Source organism: Mixophyes fleayi, chromosome 9 (assembly GCF_038048845.1).
Source record: "Mixophyes fleayi isolate aMixFle1 chromosome 9, aMixFle1.hap1, whole genome shotgun sequence".
NCBI lineage: Eukaryota > Metazoa > Chordata > Amphibia > Anura > Limnodynastidae > Mixophyes > Mixophyes fleayi.
The window spans coordinates 109763716-109783842 of record NC_134410.1 but is presented as its reverse complement, the minus strand read 5'-3'; the positions used below and the strand labels follow the sequence as shown (position 1 = coordinate 109783842).

General features: G+C 40.2%; 1 protein-coding gene across 1 annotated transcript in view; it reads right to left on the bottom strand.

The window, feature by feature from the left end:
• The window catches only part of LOC142100943 (protein bicaudal D homolog 2-like), a 29254-nt gene extending 9402 nt beyond the window's left edge, over positions 1 to 19852 (bottom strand). The window contains exons 1-6 of the mRNA XM_075184866.1: positions 19616 to 19852; positions 16718 to 16958; positions 12041 to 12253; positions 8645 to 8797; positions 7381 to 7794; positions 2356 to 3297 (exon numbers count right to left, since the gene is read on the bottom strand). Coding sequence (XP_075040967.1) covers positions 2356 to 3297; positions 7381 to 7794; positions 8645 to 8797; positions 12041 to 12253; positions 16718 to 16918 — 1923 coding nt within the window. The 5' untranslated portion in view covers positions 16919 to 16958; positions 19616 to 19852. The remainder of the gene's footprint in view (positions 1 to 2355; positions 3298 to 7380; positions 7795 to 8644; positions 8798 to 12040; positions 12254 to 16717; positions 16959 to 19615) is intronic.
• Positions 19853 to 20127: the final 275 nt, after the last annotated feature.

Below are 20127 nucleotides of genomic sequence, written 5' to 3'. Positions count from 1 at the left end.
ATGGTTGTCACACGCTACAGCAGTGGCCATGGATATCAGTGTGTGTGACTCCAAAATGAATAACATCTCTAATAAATCATTTGTTAAAGTGGTTCTCTCAGTTATGATACAACAATTCAAACACACTACGGCCACCACAAACTGACAGAACTACTGGGATGCTACAGTAATGACCTTGAATGTGTCATTTCTGTCCTTGTAACGTGGTGCTAAGCTACAATACATTTATGGAGGCATTAATTCTGCAAGTCTGGACAGCCAATTATTCCTTAACAGCCCTCAGGAGTCAGGACCCACTAACAGTGCAAGATTGCCAGGAGACCAGTGAAATAATTATACCACCCACTACACTGTCAGTCAGTAATGACTACACCTGTGCTCCAGCAAGGAGATATGGAAAACATGTACTGCTAGGGGGGGTCCCGAGGACTGGAGTTGAGAAACACTGCCTTAACAGATCTACTAGAATGCCTTGTAAAGGAAGTTTTATGATAAGCCAAGATACCCGGATACAGTTACTACAAATATAAGTAGATCCACACAATTCCTCGAGAGATGGAAGAGTATAGTATGAGAACAGTGATCAGACATCTTTAATTATCAAAAACACAGTTCCAAGGCATATCAAATTACCACAATAAGATTGTTCTGTGGTCACTAATCAGACTCACATGTTTGTAATATTACCTATTTATAGACCCAAATGGGTATGAAGCTTCACAGGGGATTGAAAGGTTACCACTCTCCTCTAACAGAGGATCCTGCACCACCATAGGGTCAAACAGTTCTGTGTAATTAATGGCTACTAATCAAAGAATAAAAGCTATTACAAAGGCCAAAAATCCATTAAAATTACAAACTTTAACCTATGGTTCTGCATGTTCCGGTTTTATGCTTCAGCCTGTTGCTGATCTGACAATGCGGATACACGTAGACACTGCAGCCGGATTTCCAGCAGCATGAAACTCAGGATAGAGCAGGGTTTATAATCACATTTGACACTGTATCCCTATTGGGGTCTAGTGAGTAAGTAACATTACTTGTTAGAAGTGACAAGTGTTACACAAAAGATCATTGCCAACTCCACTCGTGTATCAAGAACTCTGCCGCTAAAGGACACAGGAGGTGGCCACAGAAGTACAGAACACAATCGCTCATACTAGTTATGCAGAAGGGTTTGGTGCTTTAGAATCTTTACAGCCCTATATCTGTATGTGGAAGCTTCTGAATGCCTTAGCATATTGGATAAACTTGTAATTTAGAAGTAGTTGCCCTTTTTTCTTTGAACCACTTAGACTATTAAAGTTTAGGTGACAGAACTTATTGTAACCCAACCATTTTCTCCAGCAGCTAGAACTGCCTAATTAGAAAAGGTAAACTCTAAAAGACTGATTAGTCAATCAGACATGTTTTTGCTTTCTAGGGCGGCACCTAGAAAAGCACATTAGTAATTTTAAGACATATGCTAGACAAGAACAAAAAAAAAAAAAAAAAAACCAAACAAAAAATATTCAGAACTACTCCACGCGAGTGGTTTCTAGAGCTGTATCCCAAACGCCAGAGAAATAGTACGGCATGGAGATCCATTGCAGCAGTATGAGACGTGGAGGGTGACACAAACAATGCCAACACCATTTTCTCTCATGTCCACCAAGTCCTATATTACTGCTATGGCACAGAACAATGGATCTGTGTGTTCAGTGGCATTTTGGACATGGATGGAGAATCTGCTGTTGTGGATAAGCCCAGAGGGATATTTAAGAGTTTTGTTTATTCTCTTTTAAATGGGATTATTTTATTTTTTTAAAAAACAAAAACGAAGTCGGGTATTAATAGTCTTTTCCCACAATAAATAAGTAATTTAGTTAACGCTTGTGTAGCTTTGCAAGTTAAGTGGTTTATGGAATTAAGTAATGTTATGACCTAGAGAATTACAATATTTTAAATGGCTCCCGGTTCAGTTTTTAAAGCTCATCTGCACTGTAAGTAGATTTAGAAAGGATTGTCTGGATAGTTATCTGAATATAATGTTTCATAATTTTGATCTTAAAATACTGGTAATATTTGCAGGCAAAAACCTATACAATATTGTCTATATCAAGAAGAATATATTCAGATAAATATTATACAATCCACCCACACCATAAACTCACATATTCGTAATATCAAGTTTTGTGGGGGGGAAAAAAAATGGAAACACAACTTTTGAGAGGCAACTTAATTTATTATCAAAAAAGTATAAAAAAAAATACAATACTAAACAAACAATATATAAAAACACATATATAAACAACTGCAGAACACTTAAAAAATAAATAATATAAAACCGGGAGCCCTGATTATGACAAAATGTACCTGCTTATTAGCCTTCAGAACAGTCCTCAGAGTAGCTATCTGTTCTCTCTTAGTGCTCAGCAAAGCTTTCAGCTTCATAATTTCTTCCACCAGAACCTCTTTGTCCTTGTCCATTTCAGAAGTTATTGTCTCTAGTGATGTATGGTGCCACGACACAGCCAGTGCACCCTGCAGGTGTTTGATCTGATCTTTAACAATTGCTACAAGATGTGTGATACCAAGAGGTTCTCTAGCAGAGTCACCACAGTCTGACCCAACGGAAGAGTCAGGGCTACTCAGAGGTGAACGCTCACCACTGTGAAGCTCGGCTATCTCCAAGTCAGGGTTCACCAGAAGTTTGCCGAAAAAGTCTGAAGATTTCCTTTTTCTGAAATGCAATTTAGCGCCTTTGCCATCTCTGTAGTAATCGAGCAAGACACGGTTGGGTGTCATGTTATGACGCATGCAGACATGGTTGTAGAGATGAGCTAGTTCTTCTACGAATGACAATAGCTCATCTTGTGCTAAACTGAGCTTACTCTGATAGTCACAGTACACTCTCCGTGCAGTCCTCAATTCTTGCTGGAGATCAGACAAGATCCCTCGGTCATCACTTTCAGATCTCATCGCTGTACGGAGCTCCTCAGAGACCCCCCGTAAGTTGGTCTCCCACTCTTCCTTTTCTGTCTGGTAATTCTTTTCAAACACGTCGTATTTCTGCTTGACGTCTTTAAGCTCTTTTTTGAGTTTTGATACTTCAGTTTCTTGTCCACAGGGACATTTAAAGAGATCATCTCTATTGTCCAACTGTTGCCTCTGGTTATTTTCCTTCTGGAACATCTTAATTTGGTCAACCAATTCACCATTTCTCTGCTGTTCATTATAAAGGTCCTTCCTAACACCATCCAAATTTATCTGCATCTCCGCCAGGTCGTTCTCCATGTTGGCCTTCTCCCGATCAATCTGCAGAAGAGAAGAGTGTTAGGAGCGTATACTTTAAAGCGTAACTCTACATTGAGATTCGCTCTGGTCAACAATAACCCTTCATGGTTTAATCTTAAAAAAAACCCAAAGATAATGAAGGAGGAGGGACAAAAGAGCACCTACTCTGCGCCTATAAATATTAGTAGTATGTCAGGCAGTGGGCACCTGTAAGTCTTCAGGCAATTAGGTGAACAAACAAATATTTTAACATATTAAAGTTTTGTAACAGAGTAAAAGGACGCAAACCCCACCACTAAAACAAGTGTATTTTACGTTGCAGTTTCATATATCTTGTGTGTAGGCGATCGGTACATTATAAAAAGGAGACCATTTTTATGCACTTGTGTTCAGAACCCAAAAGAGGACGTATCCAATCCAAAATGTTCTGTTGGGTGCTCTCTAAATGTGGCCTTCTACTGCAAGTACTAGATGTCAGGCACGTTGCCACTGCTTTCATTGCATAGGGAAGTTTCAACATTTAGAGAAACACCCATCTCTACAGATATTAATTAGAATGAAAGATATTTTCTTGCATGAATGCTGCCCGGCTGTTTAATCACAAGAAACTATTTTTATAAAGTTACATTTTCACCTTATATAAAAAAAAACCAAAAATTACATTTTTCTTGTATGTACATTAAGAATTTATATATAATAGAAATGAAATGTCCTTCCCATGAAAGTACAAAATCATAGCAATAGGGTGCAACAGCAAAGTAAAATACACACTTCCCCTTTCATTTCCTGTAACTAGCAGAAACATTGCCTTTGTTAAAAATGTTTTTTGCAACAAAGTCTATCACAGAACACTACTGCAGTCATTAGTACTTTAAAATTGGGGGGTAAAAATTAAATAAATTTACTCTGTCATATGGACATAGGTCAGGGTATCTTGTCAATTGTTTAAACAAAAATAAATGCACCCACACAAAAAAAAAACAAAAAACTTAGCCCTTATTGATTACATAGCAAAAGCCACCAAAAGTCAATTAGGCTTTCACATGCTCACTAGTACACAGCCAATAATTAATTACACGGAACAAGCGAATGCATAACGGAAAACACAGGAATTTTGGGCAGATACATGAAAATGGTAACTTTTCACCTCTCCTTAGTTCTACGCAGTCAGAATACCAAACATTTTGTAATGTTTTTCAATGCAGACTAGTTACTGTATTATACAGGGATGCATTGATCATAGGAAAAAAAAAAAAAAATATAAAAAAAAAAATTGTAATCCAACTCAATATAGAGGAAAAAAAAATTGCCACAAGCTCTATTTTATTTAAAAAAAAAAAAAAATTCAGGACAAGGACAAGCCTAAAGACTTCATTCACACACCTGGAGAAAATGTTTTTCCCCAAGTTCCAAAAACATTTCTACAATGTATTATATATCCCATAGATTGGGAGCAGGACCTGTATTACGCAGTAGTGCTTTATTACTGTGTTTGTTACCAATGGTAAAGCGCTATATAAATGGTGCCGAGAGAGTACACGGGAAAGTGCTGCTTTTCACAACCCAGCTGCACTGGTTTGTAAAGGGATTAAGAAACCCCACACCAGGACAGCACGTACAATACAAAGTATGTGTCATTTGGTTTCAGCAAATGTAGGGTAATGTACGTATATCTTAGCAGAAGTATTAGGGGTGCTTTCAACAAGACAGCTCTTTAGAGTTTGCGAAGTCTAGAGATTCCTCCCACAGAACAGCATGTACAATACATCACTGATAGGGTCATGCTGTTCAAGTAACTGAAGCAAAAGGACGGGAGCAATCTAGTTTTGTCATCCTATGATTAACATGCGATACGGGCAAACTGCAAGGCTTCTAGAAACCAAATCTTCCCACATGTATAAAATTCAGCTATCCTTGTTGCAGTCTAACTACGCAAATTGCCCCAATACTCAGTGGAGTATCTGGACAGGAGATTTTTGGAAGAGGAAATAGAAGGTACTCTAAAACATAAAAACAGCAAATCCCCTGGTCCAGGTGGGTTTACTACCACATACAAGAAATTCTTAGACTTACGGATTCCTCACCTGCACTACTTATTCAACAAGATGTTAAAAAAAGATTTTCTCAAGAGATTTTAGAGGCCAGGATAGTTGTGATCCAGAAGGAGGGTAAAGAGACACACAACTCCGCGCCCTCCTTCTTGGGCCCCGTCGTTTGCGGATCCTCCCTCCCCCTTCCCCGCCCTCTCTAACTGTGCATTGAGTTTACAGAGTTGCTGTGCTTACTGTTCTGTCTCCCATTGTAATGTAATTTGTTTGTCTCTGTACGGCGCTGCGGACGCCTTATAAATAAATATCATAATAATAACTGTGCCAGCTATAGGGCCATCTTTCTCCTACATAAGGAGATCAAAATCTATGGCAAAATGCTGACCAATAGATTAAATTAATTCCTCCCCTCGGATACATTATGACCACTTCAGCTCCACCTTAATGCATCAGGTGAGGGACAAATCTAGGAGAGCCTTAGACCTCATCCATATCAAAACGCCAGGAGACCTTCCATTATTATAATCGCACACGACACAGAAAACTCTTCACAGAATCTCCTGGAGTTTCATGAAGCTAGCTCTTGGATCTTTTGGCATCACTGGGGACTTCCTGAATGGGACCCTGCCTTTTATGCCAATCCCTTAACTAGCCAAGTCCTAATCAATCTCATAAAGTGTCTAGCTGTAATGGCACTAGATTTGGTTGCCACTCATCCCCCCTGATATTTGCACTGTAACACATTAGAACCACAATACCGTGGGAGCACAGGTGGAGACAATAGTCTACTCATTGTCTTAATCGAGAAGTTACCTGCCCAACATCTACAAAAGTGTGCAAAGATATAGGCTTCTCCATATTTTCTTTTGAGATGCTGAATCCCTCAAGTTTTAATATTAAGTGGCAATCCAAAAAGTCTTCCTCACATCACACTATGGCCAATTATTCAGAAAACTCCACCCTTCCCAACTTCCTCGTCACAGACAGATGGCTCTATCTTCTCCAAACTCTTGCACTGACAGTCCCTCTCCCTGCTAAACATTCAGAAAACGCACACTCTTAACCTGGAATACTAGACAGTCCCAAAACGATCAGCTAAAATACCAGTCTGCAGGGAAAAGGGGCTCCCCATAAAAATAAAAAAATTTGATGGATGTCGTGAGCCATGTGTAACAGACCTGTATATGTTGCTGGTTTTTTTTAATTTCTGGATAGGTTGCTTATAATTTCCTTCTTAATTGGTATGGTGATATACATGCCCTCCCCCCCCCCCCCCTAATCTCTCTCTTACCTCCCCCTCTAGTATAAAATTTTTAAAGAGGAGATGTCTTGTTGCCTTATAATTGTCTGTTTTATTTGCTGTTTGTATTGTCCCATTCTGTTTCCTCTTGTAACAAATAAGAGTTTAAAATTTTATTTGAATACCTCCAAATAAATTATTTCTTGCTCTCTGCCTCCAGCTCTCAGCCCATATGAATGAATTTGCAGATAACCCCACAAAGCTATGATATCCCAAATTTATGGCATTCTGCTTAATGCTGCCCCCACCCATGCAGGACTATCACAAGGCAGAGTGGGAGAGGTACCTTGACCTTCCACCAGAGGAGGCCTACGAATTGCTAAAAGTTCCATTTCAACCAAGATCAAGGAAACATCCTACAAAATATACCACACACACACTATTGGCGTACCATACCCCATAATGCATTGGGGAAGGTTTCTTTCAGCCTCAGAAAATTGCTGGAGAAACTGTGGCCACAGGGACACCAGAGTTCATATCTGGGAGGTCCCATCCCTCTTCTGGCACAAAATCCACACCCTTTTAAATAATCTATTTGAGGAACTAGTAGCAAAAGCATCCTTGAGTATTTCTGCTATGTTACATTCTCAAGATCTCTACTGGTAACATTAGGTCATCAATATTATACATTAACTAATATGTTTCTCCAGTATAGTTTGAGTTGGGGGAAAGTAGTAAAATTATTCCTACAAAACCTTCATCCGCTTATAAACATAGAAAGCAACATTTAGCAAGCCAGTAGACAATAAGGAATACCTGCTGTAACTGCTGCTTGAGTTTCTGGATCTCTGTCAGACTAAGTTCAGTGAAGAGATCGGAAGCCAACTTGGGGCCGGGATGGAAGATGTCGCTGTTACGCGGAGTGGACATCATCATTCCTCCATTTGACTTATTGAGGCCGCCAGTGTTATATCCACTGTCAAACTCTTCATCATTCGCGTCTTCAAAGTTGACCTGTAAGCTACCTATTGAGTCATAACTAAGGAAACCAGATAATTCTCTCCGGAGTTCATTTTTTTGTTCCCTCTCACTTTTCAGGGTCTCCAGGGCTTCCTCCAGCTGACGTTCAGAGATATCCTTCAATCGCACCAGCTCATCTAGCTGTCCGTTCAAAATATCAATTTCTTCATCTCTTCTTTTAAGTTCATGCTTTAAACCTTCATATTCCACCTGAAAATATATATATCTCTTACATTCAGTCAAACAAGTCTTAAAATGTCATTTTTTTTGGTGTTCGAGTTTTTGGTTTTTTTTTGCAGACCAATAAAATAAGAGCTTAAGACTGGCTACCAGAACATTCATAAAGATCTGTTGAACTAAACAAGTAGGGAAATTAACAAAATAAACCCCAACTTTGTTAACCCCGTAATGCTGGCAATCAAACCCTCCTCTACACTGTAGGGATCTCTGTGGCCTAAACCATTGACCCTTCCTTTGGGGAGGGACAGATTTCTTCAAACAGTGACCCATCATAACCACCTCTCATCACAACGCTATTGACCATAGCATCCAAAATCCCAACACAAGGCTTTACTGTGATGTGTCATTGCATTCCCAATTGTAAGACGCTACGGAATTTGCAGGCGCTATATAAATAAATGTTGAGGATGCATATAAAATGTTGATGATGCATGGGTAGCCACGAGTTGCAACAGGAGATGGGAAGCTTAATTCATGGACCCCTACAACAGTGGGTGGAGGTGCCTCCCGAAAGCCTTTATTTTGTGTAGAGAACTGGTTGGCTAATATCCAAACTATAAAACCAAAGACCTGATGTTAGAGGTAGCTTTTAAAATGTAAAAAAGGTGTTTTTACAATTGAAATTAAGTTCTGGATGAAATGTTTGCTGTTCACATGACAGAGCACAGACCGCAGGAAGCTATGAATGTGAAGATGCTGGCAAAGCACCCAGACATCCGGATAACTTATATATCACAAGTCTTTTGAGCAGAGAGAAAATGGGTTATTTAACCTGCAAGCTCTTTACCACTATAATCAAGCTTAAATGTGTTCTAATCACCTGGCTTTCTTTCAATACAGAAACTTGTTTAAGCAGAGAGATGTTTTCTTCTTCAATTTCAGAGAAGTCTTGTAGCTGCCTCATTTCCCTAATCTTGCATTGTTTAATCTCTTCCCGTAACTTTGTTTTCTCCTTCTCAATGTCCTGGCACTCCTATAGCAACAGGAGAGAAATAAAGTAAATCAAAATTTCCAGCAGATTTGAAATAAAATACTTCTGTAATACACCACATCAGCATAAAACACTCACAAAAGTGGTCAGAATCAGCATGGGACAGAGTAACCCTCTCATTGCATGGTTTGTATGAAAAATGCAATACTTGCGAGCCACATACTGGATACTTTAACCAAGGTAAAACCTTACTGAACTTAAAAGAATAAAGAAATCCTGCAAGTCTTAAATTTACAATAAAACAATGACCATCCAGTTTAAAAAATAATGTTGCTCGATGGTCACTAACGTATAGAGAAGCCACCTAAACTAGTTCTGCTACAACAGGCGGCCCTCAGAGCCTTCACCTGTGATATGTTTGTTATAGCTTGTAAAGCTTGTATCAGCAGGCATTGTGAACATTACAGAAGGTGTCTTTCTTTAATTAAAAAAAGGTATTACTGACATTAACATTCAATAGGGCCGCACATGACCATTACAGAGATGCACCATGCAGCCCTGAAGTGTATCAGGTTGTCTATCGCTGCGCTACAAGGAAGAGCAGAACGTTCCATTTCTTCCCAAACATTACTAAGCCACAGTTCAAGCCAATAGAGAGTTTAGGGTGTACTGTCCTTTAGAGCAATAACCATGGCAGTTAAAGTTCATATTTTAGTTGAGGTTTACAAAGATGTGAATAAAATGGTGTCAGTAAAGTCCACAATTAGTTTTAGAGCCCCATACTTTGCATTTAGAGCGTCCACATTAATCTGCTCTGCAATCTCACTAGATTTCTGGTCACAAATATTATACAAGAAAATTGGCTTCATCATGTTTTATTAAACACCAAGCTGATGTCATTCAGATCATAATGTAACCATTTTTCTTCATTCAATATACACAGGAGGAGAGCAACACATACACGCGCCCAGTATCTGTATAACAATACGCTGCCTGTTTTGCTGAAAGGACGGAGTATGAAACAGAGATATCTCTGTGGAGCACCAAGCATAAAGGCCGTTCACACTTCTGCAGTGTCACACTTACTACTTATCATTCATCACAGGCGACCGTCCCATGTTCTGCTGGCACAATGTTTCAGTTAACATGGATTTACCCTATTGGTGGAAAGTAAGTTTGTTCAGTCTACAATGTCACTTCCTGAAAGGTGCCAAATGCAGTAAACTACAGGACTGTATTATCGTTAATTGTTTTATTCCATGAACCCAACTCTTAGGAGCAGACTCAGTTAGCCGCGAGGTGCCCCCGCCAGACATAGTCTGCGCACATCCAATACGGTAAAGAAATATCCGCTCATTTTCTCCTAGCATCTCTATGGGACGAGTGCGGTTTTAGTAGAAATCAAACACCATGCGACTCCATGGACCGTTTCAGAGGCACATTGCGCCGAACTGAGTCTGCTCCTTAATGCTTTGATAATCAAGAATATTCAGTTCTCCATTTGTCAAAACCGGGAGGAGATCTTACACCTCATACTCAGGTTACACCCTCAATGATCTTTTTTGGACAACTAAATCTGCCCGCCCTGCTTCCACCCACAGGCTGCTGTCCATTTCTGATGCCATACAGATATGGTATAGGCTGATAGTGTTACATACAGATCTTACGCTCTTGACCTATCCCTACAAGCTTTGTCTCGACTTATACCCGACCCTCTCTGCCTGGTGCGATAGAGGGATAGTTTCCCTTACGCATTTGTTGGTCTAGAACCTCACCCTTCTCCAAGACTGTTTTCAAATCCCCTCCACTGAGGCATATAAATATCTTTAAATCCGACAACCTATAAGACCGTCCACTCCCTATCTCTCCCACCAGCTCAAATGCTAGATAGATAAACGAAGGGTTCCAATAAGGGTAGGATAACATTTTGGTACCAATACCTCTACTCTCTGGCGCCCTCCGCTAAGAGTACTGCTCAACTGCATTAGGAGTCAGAACTCCACACGACTTTCCCCTCACAACAATGGGAAATACTATTCTACCTCCCACCGTATGTCAAAAGGTATCAACCACACTGAAATGCAAATTAAACTACTTAACCGGCTCTACTGCACCCCGGATAGGTTACATACTATCTGACCGTCTCAAGCTAAATTTTGCTGCCGCCACTGTACTCGGTGGCTGACATCTTCCATGTTTTTGTGGCCATGCCCACTCAAACCACTCTGGGGTAAGGTTTTGGACTTCCTATCAGCTGTACTGAACTCGGTTTAAGACCCTGCCCTAGCACTCCTCCACATCTACCCAACCTCTGTCCCTTAACATTATAGATACATTTTGGGAAAGGACAAGGACCGCGATACCCCAAAACTGGAAGTCCACCGTACCTCCCAACCCATCACAAATTATTTCAAAGATCCAGTTTAACTTCAACATGTGGAGATAATAGACAGACCCCATTTCACCTGTGCATCGGCTACTGTTATAAAATGGTTCAGGTGGCACGAAGATACCACGAATGGAACATGCGCCTCCACCTCCTCTCCTTCAGCCCTAATCGAATCTCCTTGACACCATTGTCACACTTAACCTTAACGTCCCCATTGATATGTTACACAAGCTCCCTGTGCTGTACTCGCTGATGGCACAGCGCATTGCTATTTGTATCTTTCTCCTCATTGGCTACTATTGTAATTGTATTGTCCCACGTGAGTGACTACCTCCCCCCCCCCCCCCCAAGCCCTCACCTTGTTTTGACCCCCCCCCCACCTTTTTTTTTTATCATTTAGCTACCCCCATATATGCTTTTGAAAATTTCAATAAAAAAAAAAGTTATTGATGGGAAAAAAAACAAAACAAAAACAAACTTGGGGATGTTTGATAGCTAGACAGAAAGTTTGGCACTATACATATACAGCAAAACAAAAAAAATAATGATTTACTCATCCAAAAAATGAAAAGCAACGCAAATGTAACTGAAAGTACAGTCAGTCCATACACAGAAGCATGCCCACTTTGATAACAATCCCTTTAGTTATTTGCTACAAACACAGAGGCTGCACTGTTACATAACATCTATAACGAGGAAAGCGACTCAGAAGAGAGCCAACTCTTTTCTGTTTTCTTTGTTGACAAAACACTATGTAGGAAAAAATAAATAAATGTGTCATTAAAATGTAGACATAGGCCTCATTTCAGCAACAGCGCCAGTCAGCTGATTTGACCACTGAACATCACACAGCAGACACTAGAGACCAGACGACCTACAAGCATACATTATCTTACCGTCTTCAAGTTCTGTATATGGAGGGTGAGGCGCTCACTATCCGCCGCGGTGTTGGCAAGGAAAGATTTGATCTGCTTCAGTTCATTCTGGAGTTCGTCAATTTTTCCTGTTAATTTTGCTTCCCTGGATGCGGTTTCTTTGAGCAAGCTTTCTTCTCTACTTTCACCATCAGCAGCTGTTCTCTTATGGTTGCTGTGTGCTTCTGCTAGTGCCTGACAAAAGACAAATTCACAGCCAATCAGCACCACTGAACTTGTACCTCTCACTCTCCTTGTCCATTGTATAATTCCACCACGATTTTTACCCAATCGTTTACCTCCAGAGCCTCATCCCATTTATAAAATAATCACTGCTCCATGACTAGGTGTAGCTGTAGGCTCAATATTGAGCAATTAATAACTTACCAGCAACCATCAATGTTGCAGCAGATTGTTTGCAATGGGGTGAAATTCAGGCTACTGAATTTTATTAAGTACTTTATTACCAGGTCAACAATTTGGAAACATGACACTAAATGAAAGTGTGTAGGCAGATCACAATACAACATGACCAGTAAGGAGCAGACAGTTTTTGGACCTGGGTTAGCCGATCCTTGGATGGAACTTCTCACAAAGAAAAGCAAGGAGGCTAGGTGGGGAAATAAGTACAGAGGGTGGAAGGCAGTCAGGGAGGAATGGTCTGGAAACCACCAAAGGGACATAGAAGGATTGCAGAAAGCAAACTGCCAAAGACAAAATTCTTCAGATATTAAAAAGGGAAAAAGATAAACCTTGTAGCGATTTGCTCATGGTTCCCACAAAACGCTTTAGTGGCATTATGGATAATGTTGGTCATCAATGCCATTCGGTACAAACACCAAATTGTTTTGATGCAGAGCAAACTGCTGACGGTGTTCTCTCTAATTTCAGGCTGTCTTCATAGTTTATGGTTTCTCCGAGGTTTGCTTCCCTGGCTTTTGGTTAGACTTTGGAGACTACTGGGCCTAATGGAGGTCTAAAGAGGGGCCTCATATTTACTTAGACTAAAATGGTACTCAGTGTAGTCACAAGGAAGGAATTCATTTTACCCTTATTGCCTTCCCAGTTGACACGCAGCGAGGCTATCCGAGGCGAAAGTCAGAAATTGCTTCGCTCTATTTCCACAAGTGATTTAAGTTGCAGTATAGTGCATTTGTCTTCAATCACACAATGCTGCAATTTAGTAGCATCGCTTGAGCTACAAACACCTAACATTCTGCCTGTTAACGGCAACATTAAGTATTGTTAATATGAGCCACCATTACACTTCCTTTGATGCTCTCTTGCACATATGGTTAACTTAAAGCATGAAAACCACATCCTGCAGTTTACAACACATTCAAATAAAAGTATAAATGTCCTGTGATTTGCAGATTCAGTGTACAGAGAAATCCTTTTTCTTAGTACTGGGGAGAGATCAGATGTGTGGGCTCATGGAGGTTTTCTACAAATGTAAAAGTACAGCTGGCACCTTTAGCAAAAAAAAAACCAAACAATGTAGGAAGTTACATTTACATCTGCACCTACTCACTCAACAGCCATTTAAATTTTTTTTTAATCCAGAATCCCCCATTTTGGGGAATGACTGTGTAATAGTGGACTAAACATTTAAAAGTAGTCCAATTTTAGCACCCCTACTTAAATAAAGCATACACCCACCCACATAAAGCATATAGCCGACTCGCTCAATTCTCTGCAAGGAATAAGAAGCATTACACCCAGCGTATATCCCTTGAATAGAGCTCTAGTGCAGAGCATTGGACAGATAGAGTCCTCCAGCACCAAGGGGTATATTTACTAAACTACGGGTTTGAAAAAGTGGAGATGTTGCCTATAGCAACCAGATTCTAGTTGTCATTTTGTAGAATGCACTAGAACATGCCAACAAGAATCTGATTGGTTGCTATAGGCAACATCGCTACTTTTTCAAACCTGCCGTTTACTAGATATACCCCCAAGAGAATATTTGTAAGTGTACAACCCTTTTAAACAAAACACTTAGCTAAACTCTGATGCGTGAGGTTTCTATCAACTTACACACTGGCCTCACTATCTTTTCAGCTCTACCGAAAAACTGCCAGAGAAAAAAACTGCAGTTTTATTTTTTAATACTTTTTTTATTTTAGAGTTCTACATAGCATTTGATCGATTTTCACAGTGCTTAGCTATTCTGTTAGTCCCTCTATTTTAGTCTTCCTCTTTGTTTTATGTGGATATTAAAGGAACAGACCTATAACAGATATAGACCATTTACTACATTCTATGATGGTGCAGGCCAGTCTGCTTAGCAGAATGGTTTCTATGATCCCCTGAGCTCTTCTGCCAGTGTCATTCAGTTGTGAATCTCACAATTACTTAGTGTCAAGGGATATACGGGACTATAATTGGGTCAGGAAGAGATACCATTGGTGGTTTGATCAGATCTGGAGAGAGCTGAAAGTGTGCTGAGAACAAGCTAAGAGGTTGCAGACAACCCTGAGCACACTGGTAGCATTCCCCTGATGTTCACCTTCATCTGCCATCTAGTTATACATAGCAGGAGCAAATAGTCACCATATTGCACTGCATCCATACAATCCACTTAAGTATTGCTAAAAAGTGCAGCTGTTTCTAGCGACAGGACACAGGGAAGTGCGATTGATTATTTGTTACATGATGCCCAGCTCCAAAGCCTAAAACCACTAAGTTTTTGCCAACCTGGAATTTTTCCAACCGTTTTACATATCAGATATCGCTTTTAAAAATCAAACAAACCAATCTAATGAAAGACATTCCTCTCCCATTATATAAAGCACCAACAAATTTGGGAGACTTCGGAAAGACCTCAGTCAACATGCAGATTTTTTAACATGCGCCTTTCCAATTGTAACCAAACTGTCATCATTTATTTATACAACGCCAATTCCTGAGCACTGTACAGAGGATGTGTCACTTATCAGTCCCTTCCCCATTGGAGCTTACAATCTAAATTTCCTAACACAGAGGTTAATGTTAACTTGATAGCAGCCAATTAACCTACTAGTATGTTTTTGGTGTGGGAGAAAACTCACGCAGACACAGGTAAAACATACAAATCCCACATAGATAAGGCCCTCGACAGGAATCAAACTCACAATCCCAGCGCTGGGGTTCGTGGGTTTGTGCTTGGGGTCTAATAAACAACTTATTAACAGGCAAGATCCATGTTGTGCTGTTATGGGAAAAAGTCCAGAAACAAGATAAAGTTAAAAATGAGAATGTGTCCACAATTAAAAAGATTCAACAACTTAAATAGCTCCCTTTATAATATGATGTGGCAGGTCACAATGGCAGGGTCAATAAGGACCTCTGTTGTTGGATCACTACAACTACATCACACCATGAATATACTACATAGATTTCAAACCGTTAACTTAGGGAAACTGATTAAATAAAACAGACCCCCAGACCAGACCGCACAAGTCTACAACTTGGTATAGAGACATAAGAAATAAGTTGTTCTTCCAATTTAAAAAGGACGCATCCTATCAAGTGCAGTTTGGCCCAGTCATCAAGTGGTTAAACCCAGTTGTTCCTTACAGCCAGCATTCCAGTCATTAAGCTCATAGAGCAGTGTTGGCTAACCTGTGACACTCCAGGTGTTGTGAAACTACAAGTCCCAGCATGCTTTGCCAATATATAGCAGCTTATTGCTGGAAGGGTATGCTGGGACTTGTAGTTTCACAACACCTGGAGTGTCACAGGTTAGCCAACACTGTCAGAGAGTATAAGCCTCAGACCTACACTGCTTTAGTTTATAGAATATGTGCAGATAGCATTATCCATTGTTACGAGGGAAGCCCACTAGCTTATTCTACATCCTGTGGAAAATTCAGTAACTGGGGAGATGGAAAAGTATAGACACAAAATGGTTCTAGTAAGGAAGGGGGACAGGAAAGACAAATTTTAAAATAAAACTGGCACATATCATTAGATTTCATGAACGTAACCATTTTATGAGAAGTTATTTGCACAACAACATTTATACAATAGATTTCCTCTACTCTTTCAGTCTGGCCAAGCAAATGAGTCACACCATTATCACATGGGCATTTTTTTTAAAAAAATGTACTATAGGCCGTTCATAAACCACCAGCTTCCTAAACTGTATCTTACACCGAATCCACAACCGGTACATTTTTTTTTTTTTTTTTTAAGACAAGACATCAAGCAATGTTCAGCCACACAAGCATCTTCAAAATGCTTTGTTCAATTGGCAGAGAACAGGGTACTAACTGAACTAACCAAATTGATCACTATACTACATGAACCTTAAATGTACACAGGACTTACAGAAGATACAAGAAGGACCACAACACTGAAAGTAGAGCATGCAAAGTTAATGATCGGTCATGGGTCTTCTAAAAATCCTAACTGTAGAGAACAGAAGTTAAGCATAGTGGTAATTGTTCTCTATGCAAAGTCAGTTAGCAAGCTGTTTACTGCCAGCAAAGCAAACGAATTTTGAGAGCACTAAAGACTCTGAGCTTAGTCTGTTTTTAAAAGCTACAAGTGTGAATGGGGCTACTTTTTATCCTTCGACTAAAAATCACTATAGCAAGCAATAAATTAATGAGGGGTGTGATCATTTCAGTGTATCCCAATGCTTGTCAATTAACAAGGACTTCAGTTCAATTGTACCTCCTTCATCTGCTTTAGCTCCAGCTTCAGCACATCACACTCATATTCTAGGTCAGAATACTTCTGCTTTAAATCTGCATTCTCCTCCAACACCACCAATCCATACTGAGCAGCTTGGAACTTCTCCTCTGTCGTCTCGTGCAGTTCAGACGACACGCGATGAAGCTCTGCCCGCAATACTGTAATGTCTTCGCTGTCCATTGTACTCCTCCAAAACTAGAAAAATCTTCTCCAGTGGAACCTGTTGTAAAAAAACAAAAAAAAAAAATATAACTATTTGAGATGGCTGCATTTTTTTTTTTGCTATAGAGAAGCTGAAAAGAGGGAGGGGAAGAGTGAAAAGCTTTTCCTACTAACTAATCCTGCTAAGCAAACACAGCTCAACTTTAAAGTTACACAAATAGCTGCAAGCAGTAATCCTGTGACCAAGTTATCTCACAAGCCAAAGAACTAAATCAGATTTTCCTGGTAAAGTAGATTTTCTTAACCTTTTTCAGCCCAGTTATGTCTGAGACAGCTTTGATCCATGTCTCAGTTTTTAATAGCTTTACAGTTATCTACACATTAAGTATATTATTGGGGTAGGTAATATTTGCAAGGCTAACGATGTTTGTTATAAATTAGGAAGAACTATTTATATACATGCAGAAAAAACAAACAAACAAAGCAGGACAATGGAAATTTCCAATTGGTTATTTCACACAAATTTGCAGCTTAATGCAATGTTAGTAAGTTTCACTCTGTGGGGTATAATTACTAACCTGCTGGTTTGGAAGTGGAGATGTTGCCTATAGCAACCACATTATAGCTATCATTTAGTACATTCTACAAAATGACAGCTAGAATCTGGTTGCTATAGGCAACATCTCCACTTTTTCACACCAGCAGTTTAGTAAATTTACCCCTATATGTTTTAGGTTTGTAAAGAGGAGACATATCAGACTGCTCCCCTTTGATGTATCTCTTAGAAATCCCTATACTACCTTTTCACACAATTTTGCTGCTAACACATCCCATGTGTTAGCAGCAATACATCCCATGCAAATTGCATGGTGGGGAAGCCCTGTGATTTTCTTCAGTTTTCTGTGCATTTGTAACATACAGAACACATAAAAATGACATATCCATTACACGAATATATTATGCAATACACACTTCAGACAGCCTCTAAAAGCTTACACCTCATTTCAAGTCTGTGCCAGTCTCACAGGAAACAACCACCTGCAGGCAAAGTGGCCTATGACTACCACGTGCACGAGTTTCTTACAAATCATCATCGTCGATTTCTAAGGTGCAACAGGTCCTGTTGCATTGGACATACATATACAATTGCTTAACCAACCTCATGGTGAAATATCAGTAAAAAAATAAATCAGTAGCCAGGGAGTCAAATCTAGGAGCCAGTGAAGATCTAATGCCCTCAACAGAAAACACCTAAAAGTTAAGCGCATTGGTTATCTGGCTCTTGGGATTTGCCCAGTCCTGGTATATACAACGATGATAGAAAGCACAACCCTAATCTGAGGCAAAGCCAAATCACAGATCAAGAGTGGCCATGCGCCAATTGTATGAATCGTTCTTGTTTTTTTTTAATGAAGAACGAATAAATTGCACAGAATGGAAATTAGTGGTCAGTTGATTACTACAATTTAACCATTATCAATTATTTCATATCTAGCCTATCACAGAAGACCGTATTTAGATTCACAGATTTGTCCTGGGGCCAGAAACAAAATATTATGACATTGCCCATCTGTTTGTGTTCTCCCTCAGAACCTACAAAACTGTAGTAAATATTAGAATAGTCACATTACAAACACAATTTCACCGTGAAGCCCAAGGACAAGTGCCTGGTCTCCATTATAGCCCGTTTCCTTACAGTTTAGAGACCTTTAAGCAACATTTTCTTCAAGGATTATGCTAGTAAAAAGAACCCTATCCAGAAGCTATTCCGAAGCTGGTCATGATAGATGAACAAGCAATTTTGTTCAAACACATTCCATCTGTCACATCCTTGTCCTGGTTAGTATGCTCCAGGGAACATTTATATAAGAGTAGCAGACTGAAGAGTTTCAAAGTTACCAACATCACATACAACAAAACAGCTCAACTACTGGCAAGATAAAGTACATTTGTTAACTTCACAACAGGTCTGTTACTACAGAGCTAAGAGGCCAAGGTCAGGGCCATCTCAACAACATTATGGGCCCCCAGGCAAAGCAGTGCACCAGGGCCCCTAGAAATAGATGTATACAGATACAGCTATATAGATGTACTTGCTCAGTGACCCTTGTAGTTTTTTTTGCAGGTTTGTTTCTTTTGCAGGATTTATTTATTCTCATTAAGAGCTGTGCATATGGGGCCCCCTTGCCCGTGGGGCCCCCAGGCAGCTGCCCATCGTGCCCAATGGAAAAGATAGCCCTGGCCAAGGTAACAACCGGTGCTGCACCTAGTTATTTGGAGTGAGCTAGTCTAGTGACACAAACATATGTACAGAGCTGAGCACATTAACATCAACAATACAGCCGAGGAAAAGTTACTGTTATTAAATATCCAAACAGGCCGGTGCACAGGAACATTCCTTGGATGGAATTCTAACTATTTGTTCTGATTCTCCGCGTTCCATCTGTTACTGATCAGGAGGATTGACATGCAGAGAAAGTTATAATCAGAATGATAACTGTGATATGCTGGGGATTGTAGTACTACAGGGAACCCCCAGAGACAGTATGGGGCTGAGCATGCGTAGGTGCTCGGTTCAGCAACACCCCTGGAAAGTATTTTTAAGCGTCGGAGACCTGCAAGTACTTTAATCCCGCCAAAGTAAACGTTACGGGAAGGCACCTAACACAAAAAAAAAAATGCCGCCCGCCCCCATACACTTTACCAAGTACTTACTTGTGCGTCCGTCGCTGGTGACCGTTATACCGGCATTAGCACAAAGCAGCTCCCACGAGACGCGCCAGGAAACTATAACGTTACCGTGTACTTTTATTTAATGTCCTGCGATGGACGGACCGCTGCCAGCTTCCCTCCGCCTCCTTCTGATACCTCAGCCCGGAGAGGCGGACACTAATCCGTTTAGTTTGAAAAAGCCTCTTCCGCCCAATGGCTAAGTTGCGTCTGCAATGTGCGCTCTAAGTGGTTAGCGGGACGTCAATCGCCCTTTCACGTTCTATGGAGGCTCCGCCCCCTGCGAATACTTGCCGATGATTGGCTGGTTGCATTAAAGTGCCGAGCAGGAACAGTTACAGCAATTTATTATCTTCTTGTTGATATACAGTGGTGGTTTGGTTTGTATTAGTTGTACAGTGACAATAGGTTAATGTTAAAGGGCAGATCAGGATAAAGCAAAATGGATTAAGCCAAGGATAAAGGTAGAAAGAACAGGGAAGTACAATAGAAAACTA